This window comes from Montipora foliosa, chromosome 2 (assembly GCF_036669935.1).
Source record: "Montipora foliosa isolate CH-2021 chromosome 2, ASM3666993v2, whole genome shotgun sequence".
Taxonomy (NCBI): Eukaryota; Metazoa; Cnidaria; class Anthozoa; order Scleractinia; family Acroporidae; genus Montipora; species Montipora foliosa.
In genome coordinates, this window is record NC_090870.1 from 14,975,133 (window position 1) to 14,991,648 (window position 16,516).

The following is a 16,516-nucleotide window of genomic DNA, read 5'->3' on the forward strand; positions in this document are numbered from 1 at the left end:
GAGTGAAAGATACTTTCAGCACGAGAAGATAAAATTTGTATCCCCAAGCGGTCATGTAATGTTCTGTTTATGTTGATATTGATGAAATGTCCAGATTTAAAACAACTTGTTTTATTCATGAAAAAGTGGTCACTAACCCCTAAAACACGCATGTTGTAATAACATGAAACAAGATATGAAAGTTATGAAAAACAAACCATTTATGATAATGTAAAATTTTGCAATAAAAATGTTAATGTAGTAGAGAAGAATTGTATTAAAGCACAAAAGTATCTTACAATGAAGAGAAAGCTCGCGCTTCATTGGCTAATCGTGTTCGTTACCATGACGACACCTATATTCTCACATGTGAAAGATAAAATGATATGTTCAATGCACGCGGTGAAGATATGATTTTTTAGTAAAAGGAGAAATCCTGGTATTTCATCAGTATTTATATAATAAACCCCAGTTCAAATTACGATGCATAACTAAGCAGAATGATAGCATGTTGTCAGTATGCACATTCTTATGATAAACTTTATGTGTTGTAGTTAAAATTTGTTCAAGCTAGTTTGCTTTTTGCTTTCCTTTGTTTCAGATTATGATAATGTCTATAAGACAAAGGAAGGTAAAAAAAAAAACAATCCAGTTTGAAAAGATTTTAACTGCAAAATATGCAACAATAAGGCATTTTGGCTACTTTTTACAATTTTAACTGCCTACATCACAGAACACTGTACTCTTTGAAAAGGAGAGGACTTTGTGATGTGATGTCACAATGGCCTTGTTTTCTTGATCATGTTACATTTTGTTTACCCCACATGTACGATAAGTGGAAAATAATGGCCGGGAAAGCAAATGGGAAAAACTGTTGTTATCACTTTGGATTCCTCTCCGAGGTAACGTCACTTTTGAACGTGTTTTCAATGTCAGATTTACGTGGAAAAGAACAAACGACTAAAGCATGAATTGGACATTAAAGATAAATCATAACCTACCTGGTGACAGGTACCATCTCTCTTCAGCTGTGATTGGCTTTTCCGTCAAAAGTTCCAGTGTTTCTAGTGATGACTTCGTTTCATCTTCTCCACTCTTTAACAGAAAAAAAAATTAAGGAAAAACAGTGGGGATACAAATCTGTGTCAAAAGTTTTAGAAAATCAAGTGTTCTGGTCACGTCTCCTTAACTCAGTTTCACCCTGTAACTCAAAACATTGAACAAAAAGACGATGATACTGTATTATTTGTACGGAAGTTGCTGTGGAACATATTGTCAACGAAAAAAAAAGAAAGAAAGTCGTTCTGGAAGGAGACCAAATCCAGATTTGTCAAAAAGGAAACTATGAAACGTCAATACCAGAGTTTAAAGAAGAACTTGTTGACACACCACCCAAAACCAATCGAGAGATAGGTAAAAGCCAGTTGTAGCTTCAATGATGACTGGAAACGTGCTAACCTCGCCCCGGAACGCCAAAGCTAAGCTGACCTAAGCTGTTATTCAAATTCAGTGAGTAATACGATCGCGCAAGGTATACCCCCTTCGCCTGGACAACCAAAGTGGATTTTCCTGAATTAACGAAAAAGGTACCCTACATGCAAGATCAACAAGACTCTACTTTGCCTTCAGCTCCTGCTAGTTCCACTCGTGCCGCCCTTAATGCAGCCACCACCTTCAGGCGAAATGAGCCCCGGCCCAACCCCAATAGTTACAAAAGTTGAAAGCTCTCCAACAAACAGTTCCAACTGTCAAAGGCGGTTCCCTCAATTTAGGGTTTGAAGCCCGGTGCAAACGGACCCCCGTCGACCTCGCGGTATACTGCATGATGTTTGATATAGACTTTTTATTGATCCAAGAAACTCACGACCCAGGTGCACCAGAATGTTACAAGTTTGTTTAACCACAAATTATTCAAAAACTGGACGTACTTATCATGTGGATACAAAACCTCGAAAAAAGCCGGCGTAGCGATTATTCTATCCCCACGATGTAAATTGCTGAGTTGGAATTCCATCATAAACTGACGATTATTGGAAACTACAGTGCAAATCGATGGTCAGGTGAGTCCAAATCCGAACATGACAAGCAGGCTTTCTGGGGTGAGCTAGATAAAGACTTGAAAAATGTTCCGAGAAAAGTTGCCCGCATCGCAGGAGGCCACTTCAATTCAACAATTTTACCTCTTTCCAGTGAAAAAATTCGTGGGTTTGGCCCGCAGCACCCTTCCGTTTGTTACGAACCAGCAAAATCGTCTTTCAACGGTCACTCACTCCTCAGCCTTGCCCAAACAACAGGTATGTTCCTGGAAACCTTTTCTTCAAGAACAAACGCGCCTGTCAAGCAGCTACCTTTCAGAGTAACAATGCAACCAAATACCGACGACTCTACGACTTCTTCCTGGTCGATAGCTATATCTACAGCAATTCAACCCATTTCCGGTCGCACCCACTGTTTTCTTCTTATAAAGGCCAATCTTCCACGAAAATGGCTCCGAAAAGCCGCAAAAAAGTCTAAACCCCCTCCGAAACCTAAACCGTGTCCCAATTTCAGTCAACTCAACTCTGATGAGGATATTCAGGACAAATACAGTCGTAAAGTTGAAACACTAGAGCGACAAGTCAACACCGACAGTCTCTCTCTTGATGAGTTGAGTGCCAAAATCACCGAAATTCTCAACACTGCCGGCACTGAAGTTCCTGCGACTGCCCGCCCGAGGTCCCAACCATGGATAACTGATGAGTACATCAAATTACGGAAACGCGCGTATGCAATAACAAACTGTAACAGGAGGCGCAAAACCGCACTGCAGCGGCTAAAAAAGTTGAAAACATGGCTACTTAACCAATATTTCAACCAAGCGGACTGATGAAATCAACGAGGCAAAAGCAGCGAGAAACACGGAGGCGTTTTTCAGCTAGCACGCGACATGTCAAATGGTTCCGTGAAAAACGTTCAGCAGAAACCAGATTGTACCGAACCAGAATTCGTTGAACACATCAGTACCCACTTCAGAGATCGCAATGATCTTCCACTAACCTCCGAACGTCACGTCAGTACACAAACGTTTTAATCTGTGAAACGATTTCAGTAATTGCCCAAGAAACCATGAATAAGCACACTCTAAGCATGTGTAACCGTAAAGTCATGTGCGAAAACCTTGGCCAACATTTAACATGGAGTGTTTTTCATACACCTGGATAGTCACTTATCCACTGGATAAAGTTATCCAGCCTTTTGAAAAACTGGGGCCAGAACATCAAGATGCCAATGTAACCTTTGCATGTAATACACACCTTGGCAGGGTACAGTGACATTAAGCACGCAGTCAGTGTTTTGACAGCAGGTGGAGAGATATGAACATAGGCCATTGCAGCTGAAACATCAACATGCATGTTACCACCCTCAGGAGCAGAGCTGACCAATGAGATGTGCGACAACTGGAGAACCTAGGGAAAATGGCAAACAAATGTTAAGCAAAGAAAGTCATGTAGATAATTGAACACATGAGCCCAATAAATTTGACCTACTCCCAACTGTGTGGCTTGATAGCTCAATTGGTAGACCATCGCATCGGTATTGCAGAGGTCATGGGTTGGAACCCTTTGAAACCACCTGAATTTTTCAGGTGTCAATTTGAGACAATTGCTTAAGGACGGTGCCCACTAATTCAAAGGTATTTTTGCCCCGATTTGTGATTATGCAGAAAAGGTAGATCTTAACAGGTGTTATTGAACTCCAAAAAGAAAATTGGGGGTAACCACGCATTTTTCAAAGATAATTCATGAACAATATTTGTAAAGAGCTTTAAAATACAAAGCAATGTATGGCGTTCTTTCTCAAATTGAAGCTCAATTATCTTTCAAGAATGCATGGTTACCCCCAATTTTCTTTTTGGATACCAAGAGTACTTACAAAGATGTACTTTATCTGCATAGTTTTAAACCGCGCAAGAATATCCCTGCATTAGAGTGCATCGGCGATAGGAAGTCCGAGTATCTGGAGATGCGCAGAACGTATGCGCAATAACAATAGTAGGCACCGTCCTTAAAGGCAACGATCGTTTCGCTCTTTCGTAAAATTAATGTTAAACACTTGCTTTAAATGACAATGTACATATTCCTTAATTAATTTTTTAGTTGCATAAATACTTTGAGAATTATCTCTTTCCATCTATTGATATTAAAGTTGTAAGAGTCTCAAAAATATCATTCTGTTAATTTTCGTCCCTTTATGAGGGTGTGCTTCACTTTTCTACAGCAAAAAGCCAATTACAAGGGTGCAGCTCCTGCATGTATGAATATGATGTTTTCCCTTAAGTTGATAATCAAGTTGGTATAAAGATGGTGCAGAGCTAGTAGAAATCATTGCAATTGACATTTTGCACACTCAGTACGAATCATTGCAATTGACATTTCGCACACTCAGTAGAAATCAATTGACATTTCTCACACTCAGTAGAAATCAATTGACATTTCTCACACTCAGTAGAAATCAATTGACATTTCTCACGCTCAGTAGAAATCAATTGACATTTCTCACACTCAGTAGAAATCAATTGACATTTCTCACGCTCAGTAGAAATCAATTGACATTTCTCACACTCAGTAGAAATCAATTGACATTTCGCACACTCAGTAGAAATCAATTGACATTTCTCACACTCAGTAGAAATCAATTGACATTTCGCACACTCAGTAGAAATCAATTGACATTTCTCACGCTCAGTAGAAATCAATTGACATTTCTCACACTCAGTAGAAATCAATTGACATTTCGCACACTCAGTAGAAATCAATTGACATTTCTCACACTCAGTAGAAATCAATTGACATTTCGCACACTCAGTAGAAATCAATTGACATTTCTCACGCTCAATAGAAATCAATTGACATTTCTCACACTCAGTAGAAATCAATTGACATTTCTCACACTCAGTAGAAATCAATTGACATTTCTCACACTCAGTAGAAATCAATTGACATTTCGCACACTCAGTAGAAATCAATTGACATTTCTCACGCTCAGTAGAAATCAATTGACATTTCGCACACTCAGTAGAAATCAATTGACATTTCGCACACTCAGTAGAAATCAATTGACATTTCGCACACTCAGTAGAAATCAAGTGACATTTCTCACACTCGCCTTTCAAGGAACAACAATGACGACAATAATAATTATTATTTTGACTAAAGAAACTAACTATAGAAAGCAACTCAGTCATTTGTTTTCCTTTCAGATCGTGATTTTTCTTTTGGATGCACAATATTTCATTTCCATGGGTAATTCATTTTATTTATAACGTTAGCTAAGTGGTGGGGCGAAATCAAGAGACTCAGTGGAATGGAAGGGCCCTCTGGGTCACGTGATAATATTTTTAAGTCCGTTCATCACTTAGAAGGTGCTCGTGGTCTATCAGCAGATGATCTTGCAAACCACATTAACACAACTTTCCTAGCCCCAATGGAGGTCTTTGTACCGCTTACCCACAATCCATTTAGAGGGGACGCCTTTGTGTCTTCGAGCAGAACTATGAATGATGATTTTCCACCACTATCAGAGTTTTCTATCTTTAGAAAGTTATGCTCTATTAATCCAGCCAAGGCACAAGGACCGGACGGTATTCCCGGATGGCTTCTAAAGGAGAATGCAGATCTTTTGGCGCCACCCATCATGGATATCATGAATTCTTCCTTTCGCGAAGGCCGGTTGCCTTTATCTTGGAAAGAGGCAGATATTGTCCCTGTCCCCAAACAAAGACCTATCCAAGACGTCAACAAGCACCTTCGCCCTATCTCCCTCACGCCTATTCTTTCAAAGTTTGCAGAAGATTATGTTGTTCATGACTTTGTGATGCCCGCCGTGCTTAAAAAAATCGACAAAAGGCAATATGGGACAATAACTAAATCATGCTCTACGCACGCCCTTGTCAGCATGATCCATAACTGGCACGTCAGCTCTGATGGGAACTCGGCCGCGATTAGAGCGGTTTTATTTGATTTCCGTAAGGCGTTCGATCTTATTGACCATAATATCTTAGTGCGTAAACTTTCAGATTACGATATTCCGAACCCCATATTATGCTGGATTGTTGACTTTTTATCGGATAGGAGACAGAGAGTGAAACTTGCCCAAGACTGCTTCTCCGAATGGCGTTACATTCCGGCCGGTGTTCCACAGGGGACAAAGCTTGGGCCGTGGTTATTCTTAATAATGATTAATGATTTGAAAGCAGGAGAGGCAGAGATGTGGAAATATGTGGATGATACCACAATCTCTGAGGTAATAACTAAAGGGCAAAAGAGCTGTATTCAGCAAATGGTAGACGATCTTGCTATCCAAGCAAGGAATGACGGTTTTCAGTTAAACGAAAGAAAATGCAAAGAGCTTAGGATTAGCTTTGCAAAAAACGAACCAGAGTTTGACCCTATTTGGGTGAACCGTCAGACCCTAGAGACTGTGAACAGTGTGAAATTATTAGGACTCAATATAAGCAGTGATTTAAAATGGAATGTCCATGTGTCAGAACTAGTTAGGAAAGTTTCAACAAGATTATATTTTCTTAGACAGCTTAAGAAATCGCATGTAGCCACAAGAGAGCTTCTTCTATTTTACATTACATGCATTCGCTCTATTCTGGAGTACGGCAGCCCAGTTTTTCATCGCGCTCTACCAAGTTATCTAAGCGAAGACCTAGAAAAACTTCAAAAACGCGCTATGAAGATTATTTACCCCGAACTATCGTATGCTAAGGCTCTAGAGCTGTCTGGACTTCCAATACTGTATGATAGAAGAGAGTCAATTGCAGCAAAGTTGTTCGATGAAATATGTGCAAATCAATCTCACAGTCTTCACAAACTACTTCCAAGTAGATACCAACCAAGCTACTATCTGAGAGAAAAAAGAACATTTATTCGTCCGAAATGTAAAACTGAAAGATGCAAGAATAGTTTTCTTTTAAGTTTTGTTCATAGTAGCTGAGAACTAGATATAAATGTCGTTCTTATTGTATATAGGAATTTGACGCATGCTTTTAATGTGTGATTCTTTAACAATTTTTATGTAGTATAAGTCCTATAATTAGTTTGTAGTTAAGCGCAGTTGTAAATTTTGTATTTGTAAGCCTTATCGCAATTCAGCTTTTGGCTGCAAGTTTTTAAGGTGAATAAACTATCTATCTATCTATCTATCTAATCTATTTTATATCGTTTTGTCATTTAACTTCTCATTTATCACCACTTTTGGAGTGGCCTGACATGCAATCGCTTTTTGGAGGAAGAGTTTACTAGGAGATTTTCAGGCGTTTGAGATAACCACTTAACTACGGTGGATTAATCATACAAACTATAAATTCTTAAAGACTCTTAAAGAACTGTTTCATTTCACTGCCAATAAGAGATAAACATGGACTGTTACGACACTACAGTATGATGCTACTTTAAAAATCAGAGTCCTTGGCAGGAATCGAACCTATGATCTCCGTAACAGCGGTCGGATGCTCTACCCATTGCGCTACTAGAACTCCATGGAAGGTCATTTATCTAGATCCTGAATGGACAGTGAGTGTGTCTTGCTATCTTCGGGCTCTACAAAGTCAATCGGCTCAAAACATGAACGATGGAAAGGTGTAACGGGCCGGTGGGGAGAAAGGACAACTGTAAAAGTCCTAGGCAGGAATAGTACCTATGACCTCCGACACATTTTCAGTTCAGGACCCAGATAAACGACGTGGCTCCCTAGAAGTTGCCCCCTGCCAGGAAACTTGTATCATATCCTCCCCACAAGCCATCAATATTGAATAATGTATTTGTTATGATGCTAATACTTTTGTTAATTAAACAAAAAGCATTCATATTGATCAGTTGAATGGATAAACCCTTTTCCGACCAATCTGATTTCCATCGACAAGTTTCACACACTTTACTTGAAAAGAAGGATTTATCCTTACTCTTGCCGTCGTTGACCTCCTTCTGTCCTTGTCAAAAGCTGCAGACGTAATCACAAGATCAGAAATAGAACCAGACATCTTCTGCTGCTCCTGACTTTGAACGAAGTGGAAATCCAGAGAATTCTACAAAAGAAGCAAATTTCAGTCAGTTCCTGTTGGTGGAGCATAGGGTCTACTTTTTCTTACTGACCTTCAAAAACAAGGCATTAGTGTCCTTATCTCTTGCATCTGCTAATAAAGCAATCTCTGGGTCTTTGATTTGGATCTGGACTGTGATTTGTGAAGGTTCTTCATCAGCAGTCTTCATAGTGATAGGCAGCTCTTTCATGATAGCTTGAGAGGTCTGATGAATTGCCGGAAGAGCGGAACGGGCAGATTCCTCGGTGACAATTGCTGACATGAACACATTGGAGAGAACCATCAAGAATTCAAGGTTTACCACTACATGGAAACTCCGTATCAGCATGACAACTGTAGAAAGTAAATGGAACTGTAAGGAGAATGAAGAAATTAGCTCAGCTGCACAACATCAAGACAAAAACAAAAATGGTTATGGCTTGCACTTGTGCACTTGTGCTTGTGATACTCCTAGTCGCTTCATGCTACGGAAGCCGGAGATAAGCGCCGGCCTGATGGGCCTTCCTAGGCTCGTAACAGAGACTTTTTTTGCACTTGTGCCATATACGTTTTCGCCAACTGCGCTATGAAGCCAACTGGGAGTTGGCTCACATGTCGCCAAAGGCTTGAAACCTACTGGTCATAATTCACCACGATAGAATTTCTTCATCTTAAAAAAGAAGAGTTTTTAAGAATCAAACTTTGCAACTATTTCTGTTTCATTTTCTCTTATAGGCAAGCAAAAAGGCCACCTTTTCAGGAAAATTTTTTTTTCAAATCTCCTGACCAATTGCTATTCAGTGCAATGCACTCCACGAGTCGAGTAACTGAAGACGAACATACGAAATGATCATATGCCATAAACTATGGAAGAAGCTGTGGACCTATTAATTGAAGAGACTCTGTATGAGGGACTGCAAAACGACGCCGATTAAGATTTTAGATCATTGCAATCTTGAAGGTCAAGCGTTGAACCAACAATTGAATTTGGACCCATGATCTCCGTGACACCAGAGCAGAGCTCCACTAACTGAGAAATAACACAACCACTGGGAGCTGGTCATTTTGTAAGCTCATTTTGAACCCGTAGAGGATGTGGAAATGAAGAGACCATAGATGAAACACATATTCGAGCTGCAGAAAGAAACATCTTAAGATGTTAGATTATTGCAGTCACAAACGTTAATTAAGCAGTAATGAAATGAAAGCCTGAAAAATTCAGCCTTGAAACAGGTCTTCACCTCTTCAGGCTTTTCCTTATGTTTCTTAAGTAAACTTCATAAATGCTACTTAAAACATTACATGTACATGTATCTTGAAATTGCACATCTTACTCATTTTGTCCTGATTTAAGGCTTGTTCAAACATTATTTCAATCATGTTGTTTGCTTCACTTGAGCTCCCATCAAATCTCTCGATCATCCTAAAACAAGCGACAATATTACCACAATTTTACCATGTACCAGCATCAGCCATAACAACATAAAAGCACGGGTTTGCTTTTACAACTTTGGTGTACAGGTCCACGAAAAACTGACGGTCTGAAACACCAATGTCATCAGTAAGTGAGTGTAGTGTAACGTGAAATGCTAGATTTCTATCCCATGTGAAGCGTGTGAGCGTTAGCCCTACTGATGGAACTGGGCCCACACAAGGACAGAGAAAAACTCTGACCAGGGTGGGAATCAGTAAGTGGTTACATACTATGGTAGTCATATAACCGAATAGCAGTCATATGACAACAGCGTGGCATCATAGATGATCAGCAGTTTCAGTCGGGGACCCCTGTTGAGAAACAGGAGTGTGACACAGGAGTGTGACCTTGATCATTATAGCCTCCTTGGCTTCTCATTTGCCGGTGTTATTCTCCCTTCAGATAACCTTCACATTATTGGGTAGTGAATTTGTTTAAGGACGGTGCCTACCATTGTTATTGCGCATACGTTCTGCACATCTCAAGATAATCGGATTTCCTATCGGTGATGCTTACTAATACAGAGATATTTTTGCGCGGTTTAAAATTATGCAGAGAAAGTAGATCCTAGTAAGTACTAATTGTATCCAAAAAGAAAACTGGGGGCAACCATGCATTTTTCAGTGATAATTAAGCTTCAATTTGAGAAAGAACGCCATACATGGCTTTCTATTTTAAAGGTTTTTACAAATGTTCATGAATTATCTTTGAAAAAATGCGAGGTTGCCCCCAATTTTCTCTCCGGATTTCAACAACACTTGTTAAGATCTACATTTCCCGCATAATCATAAACCTGGGCAAAAATACCTTTGAATTAGCAGGCGCCATCCTTAATGTTTTTATTACACACTGAGTTTTTTAAGCCTCTTCATTAGAAACACTCCCGTCCCCAGAGGTTCTCCTTCCTGCCCACCTCCACCCCGACAGTAGGGAGATTAAGATTTTACGCCAGCGACGGCAACAACAACACCGCAAAACAATGATCTCATTGGTTCAAAGGAGCTTAAATAATCGTGCTGCACGTGCAGCACGGATTCTAGGACACATTCTTGCGGTACTGTGCGTGAGGACGACGTGAAATTACCGAATTTGAGGTTTTGACGACAAAGTGAGCATGCAAAAGAGAATCTTTCATTCTCTATTTTCACTTTGTAACTGCTCGTACCAATTTATTTTAGGACACTTCGCCCAAATTGTAAGAAGTGAACGAGATAGAATATCCGCGAAAGAATTATGATAAAGCATTTAGTGATTTTTCATTGAAGTCACCGTCGTAGATTTTAAGGTCCCTAATCTGTACGGGCGGACTGCGGACGGATGTACGTGACGTCATAACTAAAATTTCTCGCATGGATAGATTTCTCAAAAAATCTTACCCATGGTGCTCCACTGGCGCGAGCTCCGCTAAAAATAAGCAAAGCTAAGATATTCTTATAGTAAGAGACTGTGCACCTTCTCAGTATATTCTAAAAGGAGCGGGACATTTTTTTTATTAGAATCTTATGCAAGAACACTTTTAAACAGCAAATCATCACCAATTCAAAACTAAACCAGTCAACCATAAATGCCTCTTCTAATTTGATGTTGTTAAAACCAAGGATACTTCGAAAAGACAGTAAAGGTTATCATAAGTTAAGGCTGTTCAAAGAAAGGCATTATTTTATTGATCAAAAAAGACATATGACGGATTTCTTCCTTTTTTTGAGGTAGAACACGAAATTATCTTGCAAAATGTCAAAACTCAAGTGGATCCTTGACAGTAACCTTTGCCCTCAACCATGCGTTGCGGTGCGTTTAACAGGAAATAAATGGTGCCACATGGCTCTTTTGTCTTACCGAGTCACTCCCTCCTCACTTTCGGGTCTTTTGTCGTCCAGCATGCAGGTTTCCAATGTCACCGTTGCATTGATGACAGAGTTGGACTTAACTTGTCCAGAGGTGGTCACATGGACAAGGGAAAATTGCCCTAAGCAAGCGTCAGCTTCTCTGGAACATGTTTCCTCTGTAGGCTAACAACAATGCAAACAAGATGCAGTTGAATACAAGAAAGGAAAAGACACTCGTAGGGGCAGACAAACTGAAGGAAATGGGGAGATGACAGGATTAAAAAGAAACGAATAAAATGGACCAATAAGGCTCCGATTTATAATAATAATAACAACTTTGTTTAAGTGTCAATGAATTTCACACAAGAGCACTAATAGGGGACACTAGGGAAATTAACTCAATCAAATCATATTGCTTTTTGTGGAGAGGGGAAAACCGGAGTACCCGGAGAACAACCTCTCAGAGCAGAGAAGAGAACCAACAAACCCAACCCACACATGATGCAGAGTCTGGGAATCGAACCCGGGTCACACTGGTGGGAGACGAGTGCTCTCACCACTGCCCCACCCCTCCCTGCCTCTTTTGTGCCTGGTTTCGTTGATTCCACCATCTGCTTTATTCCCTTTACTGCTGCGAAATTTATTTTTGTTCAAGCTATGATTTAAACAAAGTTTTGAAACACATACTTCCACACCAATCAGTATCAGTCTTCATTTCTAATAAATCTTCTTTGAATTAATCCACATATACATGTATCTCTTCTGCCTGATAAAAGCCGAGCACAAAAACAAAACCCTTGAGTGGATTCTACCATACCATGTCTATAGTAGTCACCCACCTTTGCAGTTTCTTTCCAAAACACGGCTGCAGAAACTTCTTCAATCTCAAAGGAAAATTTGACACTGTCCCACACTTCTTCAACACCATCGGGTAATGTAATATCAGTACTTTGGTTTCCAACACCTGCCTCTAAAAAATATACACTTGTTATTAGCTAAAAAATGGTACCAGTATGAAAACATTTTGGCAGTTATGAATGATAAACAACAACGTCTACAGAGTCAGGCCACTTTCTTGTTCAGCAGGAGGAACAGTTCACTGTCCTTTGCTTTTGAATAACTATGTAAATATTCATTCAACGGGGGAAGAAGTCAGAAAATTCATACCCAATCCTTGCTGAACAACAGGTGCAATTGATTCCAGCTGAGTGATTTCTAAGAGGCACAGAAGAATACAAGAGACAGTAAACAGAGAGATACATGAACTGTGCATAGCTGAGTATTCAAGAGGATCACTGCCTCATCATTTCAGGTAACTTAAATATTCATTGCTTTTAAATGAACCCCAAACATATTTCATTCAGGAGAGGGGAAAGGGTGGAGTGTTGTATAAGTAAAATGTGAACCATTATTTTTTATTATTGTTTGTACAGTATCAAGAACCTAAGGTCGTCAATTTGTTTTTCACTCAAGAAAATTTACTAATGAGACCAGATTGAAATCCAACAAAAGCCATGGTGTCCCATACAAATTAATGGACAACTTCCAATCAAGAAAGAAAGGAAATCGTGAATCAGTGCTAGCAGAAGAGAACAACAACTTTAAGAGGCAAGTGAAGCCGAAAGGCCTCCGAGGATCAAATTCAACGAGTGATTACCGGTTTGCGATGCAAAGGTTCCTTCAGAAAGGTTTTGAAGCAAAATCCCCATCATGGTTCTAATATCATCTTCACCAGCACACAACTACAAGAGATAAAGTCCAGCCTTAGTTTGTTACAAATTTCCTACAAAACAGTTCCGTTTCTATGCACAGAACAAGTTCATCGATTTCATTATCCTTTTTCCACTGTGTTGGAGATTACGATGCAAGTGACCCAACTTTTAAGCCTTGGTTTGAAAAGACGCCTGTTTCCTATTTAATGGGCCACCATTACCCCATTGACGTCCAAACCGGCCAGACTTAGTATTTTACTCTGTCTAACGCCACACGATTTTACTCGTCAGTGGGGGGAACCCCTGGGAGTCAATAAGTTACTAACTTTGGTTATAAACGTTAACGCCATAAAATCGACATTTCGATGTCGACGTGACACCATTATCAAGATATACGCGGTTGAGTGGAATAAAAAAGAGTTAATACATACAAACTAACATTACTAACTTTAAAATCTTGAAAGAGCTGGATAGAGGAGAAAATGACACCAAAGACTCAGTAGTTTAAGAACACACTGCGTGTGCACGGAGGTAAATTACAATGCAGCACGGGAGTTTCAGGCTTTCACGCTTTTAAACTTGTATTGCATATATAATGAGTGGCATTTACACGCCAACGTTTTAAGCTCGTGAGTAAATGACATCACTTTTCCTGGATCCAACCCCCTGACGTCCAATTGGTCAGTTTTGAACGTGAGTAATGGCAGACCGTGAAATCCAAAGCTTACACTCAAAGTAAACAGCCTTTGGATAAAAATCAAAGTTCAAAATTTTGCAAATCAGGTGTTAAGCAAACACACTTTCAAAATCTGAAGAAAACGAAAGTGATTTTTTTGATAGTACGGGTAGTAGCACTTTCACAACAGCTGGGCGAAAAGATAACATTTCTTCATCCTTCATTTGGTTATTATAAGATATTGAGATGAAACATCTGCGGTCACAAAGTACTAATCTGTTATTTCCTTGATTGAATTTCAAGGTCTTGGCCTCTGTGGAATGAAACAATTACGTTTGCAAATATTCCAACCAGACACTCAAAGTTGTAAAACACAAATCGTAAATTCTCGAATATTTTCAACAAATACTACCTTTTGCAGCCTTGTGACATTGACCAAATTTCAACACTTGAAATGAGAATGTGTATTACCGGTATATCCTTCAACATCTTTGTTTCATCCACTTAACATTATTACAGGAAGTTTTTGAGAAAGAAGAGTCATTCGCTTCAGTGCATCTTCTTTTGATCTGACACGGTGTTTGAGTAGTGATGTTCAATTTCACACTATCAAATCTTGAACAAACCTTAACAGCAAGCAGTTTTCCCGTTACATCAATATCAGGAATTTTGTGGTACCAGGGAGATAAACTACGAGATAGATACACCACAAGATGTAATGGATCGAGGACATGACGTGAGGGACCAACAGTTTCTCCATCTGTCATAATTGCCCTGAAAGGAACAAAGAATTCCCAGCAAATAGATTTCACCTATAACATCAGCTGTAATTTTCTCATTTTTTAACTTTAATTGCACATGTCTATAAAAACTACAGGATACTGTCATCTTCATAATATGGTGTCCCAGTGACGCCTTCAAGAATTAACTCAATCTCGCACAAGACTGACCGTCAAATGGAGACTATTTATCATAAAAGAAGAGAGGAACATTTTAAGCTCTATTTTCTCTCCATTCCTTGCTCCTAGATATCACTATGGCATTATGCAGCACCAGACATTTTGTAGGGAAAATTACAATCATCTTTTTAAAAACACTTTAAATTACCCAATGTGCATGAAAGTTGAACACTGAAATGTATTGTATTGCATTCAAATGCTTGCAATTCACAGCAACTGAAGTCAAATTGTATGTCAACTAGAAAATAAGACGATTTTGGAAATAAAGCTTCTCACACCTTTTCTGCACAGTTCTAATTTCACTAAAGAACCAGTACAATGCATTTCAAATTCATAATCCAAAAAAGAAAAGCATCTAGAGTGTTTTCACTCACGTGATCAGTAATCTTGTTTTAAATTTGCACCGAAACAAAAGAAAACATTTCCATGATAAAAGAGCTCAATTTCCGGAGGATTAGTTGGGGACACCAACATGGCCGCCTTTGCTTTGTTTGGGGACACCAACATGGTTGCCGTGACCTCACGTGAAAACACTCTATAGTTTTGTGTTGACTTGTGTTGTCTGACTTGGCACAAGGCCTTAATGTTTGAACATTGGAAAAAGAATCTAACCTTGATAGCTGCACTGAGCTTAAATCCACCACCATTTTGTCTACAACAACAGAATCAGTTCCATTCAGATTCTCCCCAGCAACGGCCAGATTGAAACTGTTTGAAATGTCAAGGTGACCTAAACTGGCGACAAAAGCGTCATATGATGTTGATCTGACAGGGATGATTATTAGCGGAGCTTGGATGGAGACTGAGAGACTGATTCTTGAACTTTGTGATTGAAGGTTCTGAAGCTGCAAGGACAAAGAATACTAAATCAGAGTTCGATAGAAGTAGACCAAACATTCTTTTGACACGATGATCTTGCATCGTAACGCTTGTATGCAAGTTGCCATTCAGTCACCAATATTTACACCAAGGAACACACGAATAATATCTGGTAGGGAATGGAGTTCCCGGCGTTGTAGTCTTGTCTTTTGCAGTATATCATGGTTGGGAGGGCAAATGATTGGAGATATTAGCTACAGCAAACTACTCTAAAATCTGAGTCCAAATAAAGATAATTATAATGATGATGAAAATGATGGTCATTGTGGGCAGCCAAACCAACATGCCACTTATTCAATTGCCTTTTGATTAATTAAAAGATTGCCTTTCACCTGACTAAGCTGGACGTTACAGCCCCTAAAAGCCAACAGTTGGAACCATCATCAATCGTGTTCGGCTCAATGTTTAAGGATTATCATACGAAGGGACTGGATGTATGGCACGTGAGACAACTGTTCACTGACAACTCTTGTGTTCTTTACTGAATGACGACACGAACAACAATGAAAATGTTAGAGTGACTTTCGAATGACCTTGAAAAAGTGTTCGCAATTTGTTTCACGGACCAATGTTTGGCAAGGTTAAAACGAAGCTTCTCCTTATTCCCGCCAAGGAAACTCCTAATATGGGCAGTAAACAGTTCGATTGCCCAATAACATTACTGCATTTTAAATGACGTCAATGTGAGATGCCGATCGCTTTCCAGAAAGTTCACGGGAGAGATGACATTGTTTGCATCCTCGTTCGCTTAGCCAATGAAAATTCGCGCTGGTTTGCTTTTGTTCGATACGCCAATTAAATGTTTTGTATTTTTGTTTACGTTCTGTTTTTACATTGATTTTCAAGAACATATGAAAGTCGCTCTATCTCAAAACAAAATGTGTGGTATTATAATCACTTTCCAGCTATTCCAGCCATTATTAAGAAGGCTCGAAGTGTGCCGATT

At 39.4% G+C, this 16,516-nt stretch overlaps 1 protein-coding gene across 1 annotated transcript in view; it reads right to left on the minus strand.

Moving 5' to 3' along the window:
* The window catches only part of LOC137992529 (intermembrane lipid transfer protein VPS13A-like), a 139,218-nt gene that overhangs the window by 59,991 nt on the left and 62,711 nt on the right, over positions 1-16,516 (minus strand). Inside the window, exons 40-50 of the mRNA XM_068837896.1 lie at positions 15,304-15,536; positions 14,359-14,506; positions 13,002-13,086; positions 12,512-12,559; positions 12,184-12,314; positions 11,355-11,527; positions 9,379-9,467; positions 8,118-8,398; positions 7,928-8,050; positions 3,273-3,425; positions 981-1,074 (exon numbers count right to left, since the gene is read on the minus strand). Coding sequence (XP_068693997.1) covers positions 981-1,074; positions 3,273-3,425; positions 7,928-8,050; positions 8,118-8,398; positions 9,379-9,467; positions 11,355-11,527; positions 12,184-12,314; positions 12,512-12,559; positions 13,002-13,086; positions 14,359-14,506; positions 15,304-15,536 — 1,558 coding nt within the window. The remainder of the gene's footprint in view (positions 1-980; positions 1,075-3,272; positions 3,426-7,927; positions 8,051-8,117; positions 8,399-9,378; positions 9,468-11,354; positions 11,528-12,183; positions 12,315-12,511; positions 12,560-13,001; positions 13,087-14,358; positions 14,507-15,303; positions 15,537-16,516) is intronic.